The following is a 16,878-nucleotide window of genomic DNA, read 5'->3' on the forward strand; positions in this document are numbered from 1 at the left end:
TCATTATTATTATTATTATTATTATATTTTATTTAGTGTTTCAGGTAAGAAAATTACTTGAAATGAAGTTTATTTATTCATCTATATTAATAATATTGTCATTTTTCAGTATAATTAGTTATAAAATGATACAGTGTACTTGGTGTCACCATTAGACATTAATGTGAGAGAGAGAGAGAGAGAGAGAGAGAGAGTAGTATACAAAAGACACTTAAAAGTAAAGAAAGGATCAAAAGATAAGAAAGAAGATAAACCATAAGTGCAGTACCAGTGAGCCAGCAAGATAGGGAACAAACTTATTAACACACAAGCAAAGAGATGCATGGCGAATTTCTCTGCTGTTTATCGACTGAAGGAGAGGAAGACACAGATTAATGGATCACAAGTAAATATGCCAGTAAGTTTACTTCTAGACAGCCATGTAAGTGACAAAAGTGAGATTTAAATTTAGGCATATTTTATTGTCTCAGTAATAAAATCATAATTGTCAGCCACACTAGTGGAGATGGTGGGCAGCACAGTGGGACCACAGATGTCTGCTGTGAAGCTGATGATGCCCTCCAGGTACTGGCGGCCAGACTCGTCCTTCCGTACCACTGGCCCACCCTCGTCACCCTGTTGGAGAGAAGAGGTTATGAAGATCCTTTAATTTAATACCTCTTGCTCTCTGCTGAGCTGTTAACCTGTTCTGGTTTCATGCTCTTTTTTTCCTCTACTGTATTCTGTTCAGTATGTTTTAATGGACTAAAATGGTGGTGCTTACATTACAAGCCCCTCTGTTGGGGTGACCTGCACACACAACACCATATCCTTGCAGGAGGTCAGGGTAGGCACTCAGCAGCAGGTTATATCTGTTCTTAGCACGATACTCTGCAACACAGTCATCCAGGGACATCACTTGGAGCTCTCCCTCTTGCAGATGTGTTGGCTGATGGGCTGGGGATGAAGGAAGGAAATTTTTTTAGGACCTTGAGTAGGTATGTTAGAAATATACTCGATATAAAGGAGCTTATAAGAACCTTTACTTGTTAGTAAATAAGATATTGCAAATTTGAGGCTGTACTTCAAACAATAACAGAGCAAGTAGTAAGGACTCACAATCATTAACATATCCATAGCCTGAGACAGTGACAGTGGTGTTGACGGCAGGGCTGGTGCGAGATATGCAGAAGGGGAACACAGCCTCATTAAACTGTATCTGAGTTTTGGTCTTGAGCAGTGCCAGATCATTGTAGCGGATCCCTGTTTGTGGGCTGTGTTTAGAAGGGGAACGCAGGTATGAGTAAGGACAATAGATAAATTTACTGTTGCAAGTAAAAAAAAAAAAAGCACAACAAAGGAAAATGACAATTAACAAGTCTCCTCCTGGAGCATAGAGTAAAAAATAAATAGAGATAAAGATAATAAAAAAGACAATGATAAGGAAAGGATATGACAAGTGAAATAGATGGGTTAAAATTTATTAACACATTGTCACTTACTCATCTGTAAAGTTGGGATGGATGATGATGAGCTCGATATCGTAGTCAGCAGGCTGGCTGTTGGCCTCTCCTTCCTTGGCCAGGTCCAGGTCACCCAGGCGCACAGAGTTCACCCTGGGAATAAGCCATATCCAATGTTAAATGTTTATAGCTGAGAGAGAGGAAAAAAAAAAGCTATATTATCATGCGTATGCGTACAGTACATGGTGTTTTCTCTACTCACGGTTTATCAGGCTTGAGCACGCAGTACGCCGCCGTCAGCAGGAAGTAATCACTGATGACCACGGCACCGCAGCTCGAGTACAGTGCTGGAGTGGTCAGGGCGCAAGGAAAAGGAACAGATGAAACAAAAGCAACATAAAAGGTAAAATGGATCTAGATAAGCAATGCCTAAACAAATGACTGGTAAATGAAAGCTAGTAGTGAAGTCATCATTACAAACAGTATATTCTTAAGAAAAAAAAAAACTTAAGTGATGCAACGTGATGAAAAAGAGGAAGAGGGAGAACAGATAAAGGTTCTGTATTTGAGTAATGTGTACAGTACCATTATATTGTTTATTATATTTTTCTAATGGATAAGAGGCAGACATCAGCTATCATAAGGGAATGTTATTGCAATGCCGCCGTGTATTGTGTTGAAGGTTTCTGTACAGATACGATAAATATTCTTACCTGGAACAGTGAGTGTTGACGGCGCCGATTCGTTCTGGCAGTGAAGGAAAATGAATTAGTGCTTAGAGAGAGAGAGAGATTTTATTTGCCTGACATTCACCTTTTATTCCTCGGCATCTCTTCTTGCAACATACACACACACACACTGCGCATCAAGTATTCTCGATGGGAAGTCCCAGCCATACAGGAAAAAACCGTTCACCTTTTCTCCCTCGTCTCACGTACCGGTAACACCACCTCAGCTCCTCTCCCACTCCCCGCCCCCTTGTCCTAAATACCAACCTCCGACACGCAAACACTTCCTTTTATTTAGTCTCTATCTCACGTACCCGACAACACCGCCTCTCTTTCTTTTCTTTCTGTGATACCTCTTTCACCAGTTTTTCATTTCCTGTTGTGATATTATCAAGGAAATGTACACATCCCCAATGCAGTGGTGTGTGTGTGTGTGTACGGGCCTTGGTGTGTGTTTAGGATGAGACGGATTTGGGGTAGGATAGCCAGTATTCTTGTCATTCTTCGCGTTGGTCAGGAATGGGTATACAGTGTGTACGTTTTAGAATCGGGAAGGACGCGTGTCGTGTTACAAGGGTGTGATTATGGAACTGAGAGAGAGAGAGAGAGAGAGAGAGAGAGAGAGAGAGTTATGTAAGTCGTCATTAGGAATACGAGGCATAATCCAGAGGTATATTTCTGTATTACAAAGTGATGGAATGTCAATTTTCTTTATTATTACACTAAATTTCCTGCTTTATTTAACTCTTACGATTTTACCCTTACATTATCTTAAATTTTAATTTGCATTATTGACGACACTTGTTCTTCCCATCGCTTTGAAATCTCTGAAGTTCGGAGGAGAGAATAATTTCAAAATTTATTGGATGAAAGACCCAATCGTCGCCACGATGTTTAGGTCCTCTTCGTATTATAGAATTATTTTAGGAGACTCAGGAGGACTCATATTAACAGTTACCGAATTAATAAAAGTTACGAAGCACAACTGTTTTGCTCATCGCTCAGTGGACAGACTCAGGATGGTTCGAATTTTCCTACACGACTTCAATTATAAGCAGCAAAGTAGATTCTCTAAGCCTGTATTCGACTGAAGTTTGCTAGTGTGTAAGGATAACATCACTACAAATTCATCTCTTCGGGACAATGAAGAAATACTTACGTAATTTTATCATGAAACGAGTCCATAGTGTGAAGCAGAGGTCTCAGTGTGTGTATCGAAGCACGTGAAAATTGCCATCTGCCTCACTGAACACTCCATTAGGGCACGATGTCTTTCCTCATAGTAATGCACATACCACTGCAGGATACTCAAATGCTGAACTAATGGAACCACTGATATCACTTAGATAGCTATTAACCGTACTTAAATCACAAACAAATGACAAATATTTGACACGGAAGAAAAACTGGCAGATGAGTCGAGTGTCGCGGTGATACGAGCCGTTTCCCGCAATTTCCGCCCGTAATCTTTCCCTGGTGGTGGGCAATTTGCTGTGTGTGCTCAGAACTTAGTTACATCAGAGTTTACCGCTTATTATAGCACGGCGAATCAAAAGGCCAGTTATTAAGGATGATGTGGATAATAATTCTACACAAGCAGGAGGCCGCTGAATACAAAATATGGACGCGGACAGTGTCTCTCCTTAGCAACAGCGGTCAGGTCACACGCGTCAGCTAGCAACACAACCACGTGACGGCAGAGAGGTACGTGAGATGAAACTCTTGTGACTGCTAGGTTTGGAGAGCTCATGAGTTAAGAAACATTTGGGCCACAATGCTTTCTAGGGAGTATTCTCTTTCCAGTCTGTCTGATCATGTGCTTTCCGATTTTCAGTTTATTTGGATATCGTTTACTTATCATGATTTCCAGGATATAATTGTAGCAGACTTATGGAATTTTGTGGAAGTGTTTCTCAGAATTTCTAATATTAGTCGTTCCGGAGATTTTGGTATTGTTTTTCCAGCACGTATCTCGGATATTGCAATAGCGTTAAAGTTTTTATCTGAGGGCTAGGCTAGGTTAGGTTAGTTTTCTCCAAGGAACGTATAAGAACTTAATGCAGAATCCTTGATCTTCTCTATTGCCCAGTCACTGTGTAATGAACAAAACTGCTCGTATACTGGAGGGTGCCAATTAGAGTTTATAATATGGTGTTAGATTTAGTTTGTAAATCTCTTGGCCTTTGCGAACGTGTTTTTGCCGGTAGTTCGTAAATTACACGTCGTATTGTGGACAAACAGTAAGGAGAGCGTACACATGTGACTGTAGAGATATCTGATGATGTTGGGGGAAAGGGGAGCATTCCAAAGCTATGATAAGCGATAAAAATGTGTTAAAATAATCCCAAACATATCAAATTCTGTCGTCAGTGTGTGTTGCATAGATACTGGTCGTTTATAATAGTTACGAAAATAAAAATCCTGTCATCCATGGAAAATAACTACGTAAATACTTAGAAGCGGGAAGGGTGCCTGACACATGAGGGAGGCTGTGGGTGGAGGCACACCAGTTATTAGGTGCTTGATGAAGAATGTAAACAATGCACTTAACCGACTTAAAATATGTGGAAAAAATAGTTTTACATATGGAATTATTTACATTGTGTGTGTGTTAAAAAAAAAAATAAATAATGATAAAACTCCGCAGGCGACTGACCTTGTGGAACTCAACGCATGTGCGAAATGCATTTCCTTTCTTTGTTCTTACATTTCACTGCCAGCTGAACACACACACACACACACACACACACACACACACACACACACACACACACACATACACATACACATACACACACACACACACACACACTTACTGAATAGACTGGGTTTCCCCAAGGTAATACGTGCGTATGTGTGTTTGCACGGTATTTGCAGACAAAGCATGATGTTTTTAACATTCACCTCGCAAGATATGTTTTATGTAGTATAGATGAATATATTTTGTACATTTCATAGTTGCAATCTTTAAGGTTAATATTTTCTTTATAAGTAACAAGATTGGGTACTCTTACAACACTTCTTCCACTTTGCTTGTATTATTGCTTGTGGAACTCCTTATAAAATTACTCCTATGTCCTCTCAGCCCTTGACTCAACAGGATTCCAGTATCCATGAAGTCCTTTCCACAGCATGACCGTAAAAGACACATCGTGCTTTTTTCTTTTCCTCACCAGAGCTTTCCGTCTCAGCTCACTGCGTCCCTTGATTGAAATGTTATGATACTCACTTCACGCTCTCGTACGAACGCATTTTCCTCATTACTTTTTCGAACTAGGGGAAATCCTTGCAATCAGTAACTGTGAGTGTTTTTTTTTTTTTTTTGAGGGGGGAGAATCCTTGCATTCAGTAACGGTGTGTGTATGTGTGTGTGTGTGTGTGTGTGTGTGTGTGTGTGTGTGTGTGTGTGTGTGTTGCTAAATCGACTTTGGAAGATTGGAACAGAGAGAAATACTCGTAATGCATTTCCCTGAGACAGTCGAGGCCACAAGGTCATTCGATAGGCATTTTTTTTTCTAAACACACACACACACACACACACACACACACACACACACACACACACACACACACACACACACACACACACACACACACACACACACACACACACCTTACACGTTTTCTAATAAAGTTTCTTACTAATAGAATTAAAACGTCAGATTCAAATATGAAAATAAGAATAACTATTCCAGAGTTCTACTTAGTTCCGGAGTGTTTTGTTTCTCTGCAGTAAGCAAGAGAGAGAGAGAGAGAGAGAGAGAGAGAGAGAGAGAGAGAGAGAGAGAGAGAGAGAGAGAGAGAGAGAGAGGCACATGGTATTGGAGCTAACCTGTGACGATGAAGGAATGGAGACGGCATTAATCAATGCAATAGTAGAATGGTCTCCAGATTTATTTTTTTTTTTTTATTTGGAAAGTTAATTCCTCAAGTATACATAATTTTTACTACAAAATTTAATTGTAGTATTTTTCTTATAATGTTAGTTTCTTTATTTTTTTTCTTTTCCATATAAAAGATTATAACTGATTTTTACGGTGATTTTTTTTCCTTTTAATGCAGCTTGATTCGTAAGTCGTGTATTTTGAAACAACGCGAGATTGGTAATTGATAAAGGAAGTAACGAGGCAAGAGGTGAAGAAGAGAGATGATATGGTGAAGGGGTAACTTACTGTTTGTGAGGGTTCCGCCTGGCGACGAACTCTGGTGTCTTGAGACGTATAGGGGAGGCCACAGTCTGCGAGAAAGAGATTGGCTAGTTGATGAATTGATCGATTGACAGATTGATTTAAGAAGAAGTAATTAAATCATATGAAGAGAGTATTATAGCTTGGTCCCCATGAAATAACTGTGACTGTTATTCCCATTACTAAAATTGACTCTGTTCTGATAAATTTGCGGGCAGGACAGTGTACTGATAAATTAGTAAGTATTGATAGATTATCTGTTGTTCCTTCTGTCTAATTATTCCAACCCGGATTAGTGTTTTTACTGGCTTTTGTCTCTCTCTTCAGTAAAGAAGACCATTACTTGTAGAGATTGTGGTGTCGAGGATGTACGACTCTTAAAGGGGAAAATGAAGCCTATTAATCTTTCTGACATTTGGTGTAGTTTGATGGAAGATGTATATAATTTACGTTTAGTTAGCATACACTTTGACCTTACTCAGATTATTACTCGTATTCCTCCTCACATCTTGCCACACCACTCAAGGATAACATGTACAAATCAGTCAGTAAATCTTTTGTTCCCCACTGACCACCTTGTATTCCCTCTCCCATCTTGCTGCACCACTGAATTATAACATGAAGAGATCAGTTAGATTCTTAAACATCTATCACTTCACAACCTTCTATCTGATCGCCAGTATGGGTTCCGTCAAGGCCGCTCTACTGGTGATCTTCTGGCTTTCCTTACTGAGTCTTGGTCATCCTCTTTTAGAGATTTTGGTGAAACTTTTGCTGATGCCTTGGACATATCTAAAGCTTTTGATAGAGTCTGGCACAAAGCTTTGATTTCCAAACTACCTTCCTACAGCTTCTATCCTTCTCTCTGTAACTTCATCTGAAGTTTCCTTTCTGACCGTTCAATTGCTGCTGTGGTAGACGGTCACTGTTCTTCTTCTAAATCTATTAACAGTGGTGTTCCTCAGGGTTCCGTCCTGTCACCCACTCTCTTCTTATTATTCATTAATGATCTTCTAAACCAAACTTATTGTTCTATCCACTCCTACGCTGATGATACCATCCTGCACTTTTCCACGTCTTTTCATAGACGTCCAACCCTTCAGGAGGTAAACATTGCACGCAGGGAAGCCACAGAACGCTTGACTTCTGATCTTTCTAATATTTCTGATTGGGGCAGAGCAAACTTGGTATTGTTCAATGCCTCAAAAACTCAATTCCTCCATCTATCAACTCGACACAACCTTCCAGACAACTATCCCCTCTTCTTCAGTGACACTCAACTGTCCCCCTCTTCTACACTGAACATCCTCTGTCTGTTCTTAACTTATAATCTGAACTAGAAACTTCACATCTCATCTCTAGCTAAAAACAGCTTCTATGAAGTTAGGTGTTCTGAGACGTCTCCGCCAGTTTTTCTCATCCCCCCAGCTGCTAACTCTGTACAAGGGCCTTATCCGTCCATGTATGGAGTATGCTTCACATGTCTGGGGGGGGGTTCCACTCATACTGCTCTTCTAGACAGGGTGGAATCAACAGCTTTTCGTCTCATCAACTCCTCTCCTCTAACTGACTGTCTTCAGCCTCTCTCTCACCGCCGCAATGTTGCATCTCTAGCTGTCTTCTACCGCTATTTTCATGCTAACTGCTCTTCTGATCTTGCTAACTGCATACCTCCACTCCTCCCGCGGCCTCGCTGCACAAGACTTTCTTCTTTCTCTCATCCCTATTCTGTCCACCTCTCTAATGCAAGAGTTAACCAGTATTCTCAATCATTCATCCTTTTTCTCTGGTAAACACTGGAACTCCCTGCCTGCTTCTGTATTTCCACCTTCCTATGACTTGAATTCCTTCAAGAGGGAGGTTTCAAGACACTTATCCATCAATTTTTGACTACTGCTTTGACCCTTTTATGGGACTGGCATTTCAGTGGGCATTTTTTTTTTATTGGATTTTTGTTGCCCTTGGCCAGTGTCCCTCCTACATAAAAAAAAAGTTGATGTCTTTTGTGTGCTACTGACCATCCTGTATTCCTCCTCCCATCTTGCCACACCACTCAGTTATAACATACAGAGATAAGTCTATAAAGCTTTTGTGGGCCACTGATTACACGCTTGAAAATAGTGATAGCTTTTTGTACATATCTGGTATGGCAGTAGGTAAAAGATTGGACTGATAGCAAGCGGACGTGTTACCGTTATGTACAGCTATATAGAATAAAGGAAAATACAAAAGCCAGGAAAACACTTGTCCGGCTTGGAATAATTACAGAAAGGGAACCCTCCCGCCCGCAATGGCATCAGAATAGAACCTTCTTGATAGTAGGAATAATAGGAACACAGCTATTTCATGACGACAACGTTATAATACTGACCAAGAGAGAGAGAGAGAGAGAGAGAGAGAGAGAGAGAGAGAGAGAGAGAGAGAGAGAGAGAGAGAGAGAGAGAGAGAGAGAGAGAGAGTCTTGAAATGCCAGCATAAAGCCTCCTCCACCACCATTGTGTACTTACCAGTCTGTGCATGGGCGGACTTGATGAGGGCGGCGACACCCACGAGTAGCAGCAATAACGGCGACATGATTGTAATCTGCAAGAAAAAAGAAGAAAAAAATAGCACGTAGTAGTAATGTTCCGTCCACTTACCTAATACAAAAGTAAACCAGTGTTCACAATCTTTCATGCCTTTCACTGGTAAACTGGAACTCCCTACGGCTTCAACTTTTCAAGAGGGAGGCTCAGGACACGTCTCTTTATTTTGGCTAAACCTTTTGGCTCTACTTCAAAGACTAGCACCTCAATGGGTCTTTATATATATATATATATATATATATATATATATATATATATATATATATATATATATATATATATATATATATATATATATATATATATATATATATATATATTGTTACCCTTGGCCACTGCCCTTCGTACATAAAAAAAAGTATAAGTGGTAGTAAGTCACTTTAAGCAACGTACTGTTCACTTATCTTTCTTTTCTTACAGTACAAACCACTTTGTCTAACTTGAGTCACTTCTTACCCTGGCCTCCGTTACGTTATTTTTTTTCCTGTCTGTCTCTGCACCACTCCACCTCCTTACAATTCAACAATAGATCACTCAGCCCCTGCCGCCACAAGTCCCTTTGTTACCTTGGCACGATTCCTCTCGGCTTCCTTTCCTCGCCGCGACTCCAAACACACTGACGGAATTCCCAGCTTCACGCTACCACGTATGTTTCTGCCTCGCTCCCTCCTGCCTCCTGCCCCTCATGCCAGCAGCCCGCACAGTCCCTCAAAAGTCACCGCTGCACTCTCTCTCCTTTCTTTGCCCCCTCCGTCTCCTTAGCAACTCCTCCTCCTCCTTCCTGTGGATTCCCCGGTATTTACTTGACCTTGTATCCTGGAAGCATCTTTTTCCTACTTACTACACACACACACACACACGAACACACACACATACACATACACACACACACACACTTGATACTGTACATATTTGCTAGGACAATTTTCTCTTTCTTTGTCTCCAGCATCCTATTTTCATTTAATTTGCTTCCTCTTAGGATTTTTATCGCTACCACCATCACCACCACCACCGCCGCCACACTCACCTGCTCACCACCGAGTCCCACAAACGTCTGGTGTCTGATGTTCCATGGTGAGCCAATATACTCTCTCTCTCTCTCTCTCTCTCTCTCTCTCTCTCTCTCTCTCTCTCTCTCTCTCTCTGACGGTGTTGCCTTTTTCCAGTGATTAATCAACAAGTTTACTTTTTTCTTTTGTCGTGATATTTTGGTTTTTGCGCTTTCCTTGTGCCTTGCCTGGATACCCTTTTTGTGGTGTTTGCCACTGCCACGATAACAACAACAACAACAACAACAACATCGACAAAAACAACAACGGCAAAAATAACGACGACAGCAATGACAACAACAACAACAAGAACAACAACAACTCTTACTACTACTACTATTACTACTATTACTATTATTCCTCCTCCTCCTCCTGCATCACCACCACCACCACCACCACCACCACTACCAACTAGAAAAACCTGTTTCAGGTGTTGCCGTCTTTGTACGTAAAGAACCCGGGTTTCCCCATGTCCCCCGGGGCGTGAGTCATGGCGGCTGGACTGACAAAAGGCGCGGCCGGGAAGGTGAGGGAAGGAATGAGGAAGGGAGGGAAGATGGGACGCGTGAAGGAGGAAGGGATTACGTTAAAATAAAATAAATAAAAAATATATAAAATAGAGAGAGAGAGAGAGAGAGAGAGAGAGAGAGAGAGAGAGAGAGAGAGAGAGAGAGAGAGAGAGAGAGAGAGAGAGAGAGAGAGAGAAGGCTAAAAACAAGTCAGCACTGCCACATCAACATTCAGTAAGCCAATCCTGAGTGTTTTTTACCACTTACACAACCTGCAGTTCATTATCATACACTTATGAATATTCAGTCAACTTCCGTACTGACATTTCCTGACCCTCGCCTCTCTTTCTTTTTTATTATTATTATTATTATTATTATGGCCCGTCTTCTGAAACGTTTCTGCGCCTCACCTCCACTGTATTCAAGAGGTTGAACTTGGTTACACGGATTTTTAAGCATGTTTTTATGGTTCTAGAGACAGATCAACAAGATTTTTATATTATTAACTCGATAAACACACTTGAAAACCCTGTTGATAATCTCTGTGGCTCTTGAAAATAGTCGTGGTGGTAGAGAAGAGAGTTTCAGAATAAGCGATCAAATGACTGACGGGAGGAGCATTTACTTCCCAATACATGACTCGTGGTGCCGAGGCAAGGTGGTCATACTGGTTATCTCGTTCTGAGAAGGTGGAGGGCGAGGCTGTGTTTTTTTTTTTCTTCGTGACGTAAAAGATGCAAGGTGATGCTGATGAAGTGTATGTGTGTGTGTGTTTCGTGCCTAACCTGTATTGGTCTGGTCGCTTGGGGCCACGATCCGCTACTTGCTGTTAGGTTTTGCTTCTTTTTCACCGTCTTGTTGACACTGAAAGCCCGGTGGTAAAGAAAGGCCATCTTTTGGATCTCACTTCAGCAAAGGGGAACAAAACTTTCCCCGGCCGAACCTTGCAGGGGAGAAAATATTCGTTCGGCAGCTTCCCCTGGAATTCCCACCTGGGACGGAAAATTCGAATTTCCTGGGTCGGACCTTTCTCTGATGGTGACTTTAATCAAGGAGAGATCTGAAAACTCTTCCTTAGTTTGCATACATAATTCACAGTCTCGTCGAATTTCATATCAATTAAACAGAATGTTCGAAAATTCCTCCATATTTTTATATAACGTTCATGGTTATTCACAGTTTAGACCCACAGAAGTACGGCCTGCGTGTCTTTAGATTCGTGCTCGCCACTCCTTAAATTCTTTGAAGTGTTCCACAGCGTGAGTAAGACAATTGTAGCTCTCCCATTTTACTAGTGTATGTCGTACATAGTTCTGTGAACTGTATAGAATCCATTTACTATCTAATTTCCAAAAATGGTACACATCGTGATCCTTTCCGTCTTAGCACCTTTGGGAAGTATTATGTCCACTTTCAGCCTTGGCTGTCACCTTCCTGTAAACACAGTCTTAACTTTGCTCTCCTCCGTAACCTAAAACAGTTGGTATAGCGCCTGCTTATATGTCTGATTGCCTTGAGGACATGCAATTTCTGATGCCCAACCTTATGTCTTATCTATCTATTTACTGTTTTTTTCGCTATGTTTCTCCAACCGTAATAATCTATCTATTGTATTCTGACCGTAACCTTTGGACTCACCGATGCTATGATATTCTAAGACCCCATGGACTGAAAGTCTGATTTCATGACAAACTAATTACGTGAGTGTTCAGTTCATTACGACACAGATCTTCAATTCACGCCTTACCTGTTATGTTCAAGTGACATTAGAAGACCTTGGTTCTAATCAGGCAGCCCTTACTTTAGTAAAGGTAGAGGCTGCTTACTGAAGGCACAATAACTGTCGATATCTAGATGATTATCCCCTTTAGATTTATGTTCCGAACCCACCTCAATTCAAGAACCCCCCCCCCCCAAAAAAAAAAAAAAAAAAAATCCTCCATTATCATGAACTGCTTTTCTTCATCTGATATCTAATCAAAAATATTTTCACCAGTTTTCTTCTTCTTCTTCTTCTTCTTCTTCTTCTTCTTCTTCTTCTTCTTCTTCTTGTCATAATCATCATCACCATTATATGACCTTGATATTACGATAATGAATCACCTTCCCCAGCAGTATCTTAGTTTGTGTTTTCAAGAGCAACCGTTTTCTGTGGACTCGGTAAGTGTACGTATATAGAAAAAGAAATTTTGTGGTAAACACAAGTAAATAAATAATTTCGCTTAGAGAAAGGACATGTAATTACAATGGTGTGGCCAGTGGTGAATAACCGCAGTATACAATATCACTACTAGTAGATGGGTAACTGCTCTGCAGAAAATTCTAATCTTGTCATTATAAACCGATCAAGTGCCGGTGAAGCAATTAACATCATCTAACAATATTTTCCTTATAGATAAATAGATATACAGTTGTGCTTGCTGATTCATACGAAACATTAGCTTCTCGGGACCTTCATTTACCTTTGGACAATATGCCTTTGGACTATATGCCACGGTGATGCCTTCCAGGTGACTGGTTCAGGCAGGTTTAAGTTAGGTTTTTAAATACGAGATAAAAAATTGGTTCTCATAATATAGTAGATAGTTGGAAGAGACTAAAAAATATCAACGTGTTAATGCTGTGTTAATAAAGAGCTTTAAAATGTTAGATATAGTTACAGATAGGGATGATAGTTGGATATGTTTTATACAGGGACTGCCACGTGGCTTATTGAATCTTCCGTATTGTATTCTTATCTTACCTCCACCAAGTCACTGAAGTGTGCGATACAAACGCTTTATCTACAAACATCCCCGTAGGACCAAGAACTGTCTTTAGTTTGTGATTCCAACGGAGGCGGCAAACACGACTCAGTGGCAGTCCTCTCCTGTCACTCTGCTGGCTGAGATTCATAACTGTTCTGGCGTTGGCAGAGTTGTTGTACTGCAAGTTCTGTGAAAAACTTCTGTGTGAAGGAAAACTGACATTTTGTTATCAAGAAGAATTTGGTAAAGTTTACACCTGGCAGAAATGAAACAGGTCTGCGATTAATGTTCAGTGATTTCTCTCCTTTTATACATTAATGACTTTTGTTATTGGGGAAACACGCATCTTCAAAAAAGAAGCGAAAAACCTCGTCACCGCTAATCTATTATTTCAACGTTGATATCATCATATCCAGGAGATGTCTTAAGGTTGTGACTTGTGAGTAACACCATTAGTTTCTAACAAACAGAGAGAGAGAGAGAGAGAGAGAGAGAGAGAGAGAGAGAGAGAGAGAGAGAGTCACGGGTAGGTGGTAGAAGGAGGGCCGCAGGCGAGAAGCCGAAAACCCCCCCTCCTCTCTCTCTCTCTCTCTCTCTCTCTCTCTCTCTCTCTCTCTCTCTCTCTCTCTCTCTCTCTCTTTCTGTAGTGCATTCTGGGTTCGCAACAAGATTGCAGCGGCCTCTTCCTATTGGTCAATAGAGTGCTTGGAGTGACAGCTTGGAGTTAGCCCGATGTGGGTGATTTTGCCAGAGTTCCTTAAATACAATATCAGCACGCCGTACCTACTGGCAAAGTTACACTATACAGACTCGAGATGAGCGCATCTATCAACGTTTCCCCCAAGACTTCACTGCACAAAGCTACCAGTATGTGCAGCTGGAAAGTGCTTCTGGCAGCTACCCTCATTGTTTGCATCGTGAGTTGTGCTGAGGCGGCTGGCCGATGCAAGACATGCCTCCAGCAGAGGGCTGCTCTGTTGGATGCTATTAACGGTAACCACACAGCCCTGACACGCATGCAGAAGAAACTCGTGAAGGTGAAGGGCACGTTAAAGAAACTGCAAGCTGATCACCAAGAGGTGGACCGTAAGTTTAACGCTGCGATGAAGGAAAACACTATGCTGATTAACGCCCTCACCCGCTCCCAGGAAGCATACAGGTTACTCTTAGAGGAGTTTCAGGACGCGCTCACTCTGAAAAACCAGAGGAGCGAATACCAAGAGTACCTTATTAAGGATGCGGAGTATAAACTCGCCAAATCTAAACAAGACGCTTATGAGATCAATTCGGAACTGTGGAAACTAAATGAAAAATTGAGAAAGGAAATGGCCGCTGTGAAGGACGACCTTACGGAAACACAAGGTGAGAAGGACTCCATGGAAAACTATTACGTCCATGCATTGAAAGGTTGTGTACTTGAGCAGACCAAAAGAAGCCCTTGTGGTGGCTGAGCAAGAAAAGACGAACATCTTGCGAGACATGAAGGAAATTGAACACAACTACTCTCAGCTCGCCACAGAAAAAGATGCCATGGAAGACTTTTACGTCTATGTCATCAAAAGTCTTCGTGAGCACGGGGTAAAGGAAGACACAAACGACGACCTACTACGGAAAATTCACATTACTTTGACTTGCGGAAGGATATTCATCAAAGTAATCAAGAGATGGAAGAACTGCAACACACATTTGACGCGCTGATCACTGAGCTGAGCGAAGGAAAACAAGAAAAAAGTACACAGCCAAATTACTGTTGAGGAAAACTCGCTCAATCTGAGTCACGTTACAGACACGTTTACCGCAAGCGCAGAACAAATCTTCCAAGAACTTGAATGTTGGAGAGAAGAAATGAGAAAAGCTTACGAAGACAAGAAGAAACTCAATACAGACACGGAAGAAGATGAAGCCGATGAAAAAGAAAGCCTGAGACAACTAGAGGAATGCAAGGATGAGCTGAAAAGAATGAACTATTTGGATGATAACGTAGAAAAATATAAAGCAGATGAATCCGGAACCCAGAAACTTAATGAACGGAGCGACAGACTGGTAGAAGTGGACGGATATAGTGAGCAAGCGGATGAGGACACACAAGAAATCAACGCGGGTATAAACGGAACACCGACTAAACTTTACGACTCGAGTGATAAACCTGAACAACTGGGTCAAAAGTAATACGACAATGATGAGTTCGTTGAAATGTACAGAGCAAAAACAGTTCAGAAAATTAAGAAACTGACCAACAACCTTGAAGAAGTGGATGGAACCTGGCACGACATGGATGAGAAATAGAAAGAAGTGGAAAACCTGGATGAATTTTGGAATTACATGGATGAAGTTGGGAAAGAGAAGGAAGTGGAAGAAGCTACTGTGAAAATTCATGACGCTGATTGGACTGAGGAAGGAAACAGAGTGGAGAACCTGAATGAACACTGACATGACATGGATGAGGTCAAGGAATGGAATGCTATCCTTGAAGTAACGGAGAAAAAAATTGGAGCCGCCATACATGATGATGCGAGTGCAAAGATAGGTGCAAATAGGGATGAAGAAAAATACAGCAATCATTCTACGGAGTGGAAAGACGAGGTGTGAAGTGGCGGGGAAGCAGTATGAGGGAAAGGCGTGTTGATAAATCGGGGAACAGTGAGGAAGGCGCAGACACAATGGAAAAGTGAGATGGAAAATAAAAATGGACGACAGGACAGAGAGAGAGAGAGAGAGAGAGAGAGAGAGAGAGAGAGAGAGAGAGAGAGAGAGAGAGAGAGAGAGAGAGAGAAGAAGAAGAAGAAGAAGAAGAAGAAGAAGAAGAAGAAGAAGAAGAAGAAGAAAATAAAATAAAAACATGAAACTAATAAAATTACCCCAAAAGGAAGAAATCCAGGTTAAGGAGTGAGGCAGGGAAAAAAATAACGTAAAGAGGATGGAAATAAAATTTATTTTATTTTTTTTTATGTAAGAAGGACACTGGCCAAGGGCAACAAAAATCAATAAAAAAAATGCCCACTGAAATGCCAGTCCCGTAAAAGGGTCAAGGCAGTGGTCAAAAATTGGTGGATAAGTGTCTTGAAACCTCCCTCTTGAAGGAATTCAAGTCATAGGAAGGTGGAAATACAGAAGCAGGCAGGGAGTTCCAGAGTTTACCAGAGAAAGAGATGAATGATTGAGAATACTGGTTAACTCTTGCGTTAGAGAGGTGGACAGAATAGGGGTGAGAGAAAGAAGAAAGTCTTGTGCAGCGAGGCCGCGGAATGAGGGGAGGCATGCAGTTAGCAAGATCGGAAGAGCAGTTAGCATGAAAATAGCGGTAGAAGACAGCTAGATATGCAACATTGCGGCGGTGAGAGAGAGGCTGAAGACAGTCAGTTAGAGGAGAGGAGTTGATGAGACGAAAAGCTTTTGATTCCACCCTGTCTAGAAGAGCAGTGTGAGTGGAACCCCCCCAGACATGTGAAGCATACTCCATACATGGACGGGTAAGGCCCTTGTACAGAGTTAGCAGCTGGGAGGGTGAGAAAAACTGGCGGAGACGTCTCAGAACACCTAACTTCATAGAAGCTGTTTTAACTAGAGATGAGATGTGAAGTTTCCAGTTCAGATTATAGAACATAAGAACATAAGAAATAAGGGAAGCTGC

At 41.3% G+C, this 16,878-nt stretch overlaps 1 protein-coding gene across 2 annotated transcripts; it reads right to left on the reverse strand.

The window, feature by feature from the left end:
* Positions 1 to 60: 60 nt before the first annotated feature.
* On the reverse strand, positions 61 to 10,048 carry LOC135102205 (serine protease 7-like). Of its 2 annotated transcripts, none has more exons than XM_064007050.1 (9): positions 9,970 to 10,048; positions 8,865 to 8,940; positions 6,343 to 6,407; positions 2,156 to 2,189; positions 1,705 to 1,789; positions 1,482 to 1,595; positions 1,099 to 1,253; positions 764 to 936; positions 61 to 615 (listed from the first exon to the last, which is right to left on the reverse strand). In XM_064007050.1, exons 2-9 carry the CDS (start codon positions 8,929 to 8,931, stop codon positions 448 to 450), a joined length of 861 nt encoding a protein of 286 aa, XP_063863120.1. In that variant the 5' UTR covers positions 8,932 to 8,940; positions 9,970 to 10,048; the 3' UTR covers positions 61 to 447. The 2 variants fall into 2 exon arrangements, with proteins under 2 accessions (XP_063863120.1, XP_063863110.1); XM_064007040.1 differs by lacking the exon at positions 9,970 to 10,048 and adding an exon at positions 9,509 to 9,701.
* Positions 10,049 to 16,878: the final 6,830 nt, after the last annotated feature.

The sequence above is a fragment of the Scylla paramamosain genome, chromosome 1, assembly GCF_035594125.1.
Source record: "Scylla paramamosain isolate STU-SP2022 chromosome 1, ASM3559412v1, whole genome shotgun sequence".
NCBI lineage: Eukaryota > Metazoa > Arthropoda > Malacostraca > Decapoda > Portunidae > Scylla > Scylla paramamosain.

Coding starts and splice junctions, on each gene's coding strand:
- LOC135102205 (XM_064007050.1), bottom strand. CDS start 8,931: ATGTCGCCGTTATTGCTGCTACTCGTGGGTGTCGCCGCCCTCATCAAG. Junction 937..1,098: donor CTATGGATATGTTAATGATT/GTGAGTCCTTAC, acceptor CTTCATCCCCAG/CCCATCAGCCAACACATCTG. Junction 616..763: donor CCAACAGAGGGGCTTGTAAT/GTAAGCACCACC, acceptor TCTCTCCAACAG/GGTGACGAGGGTGGGCCAGT.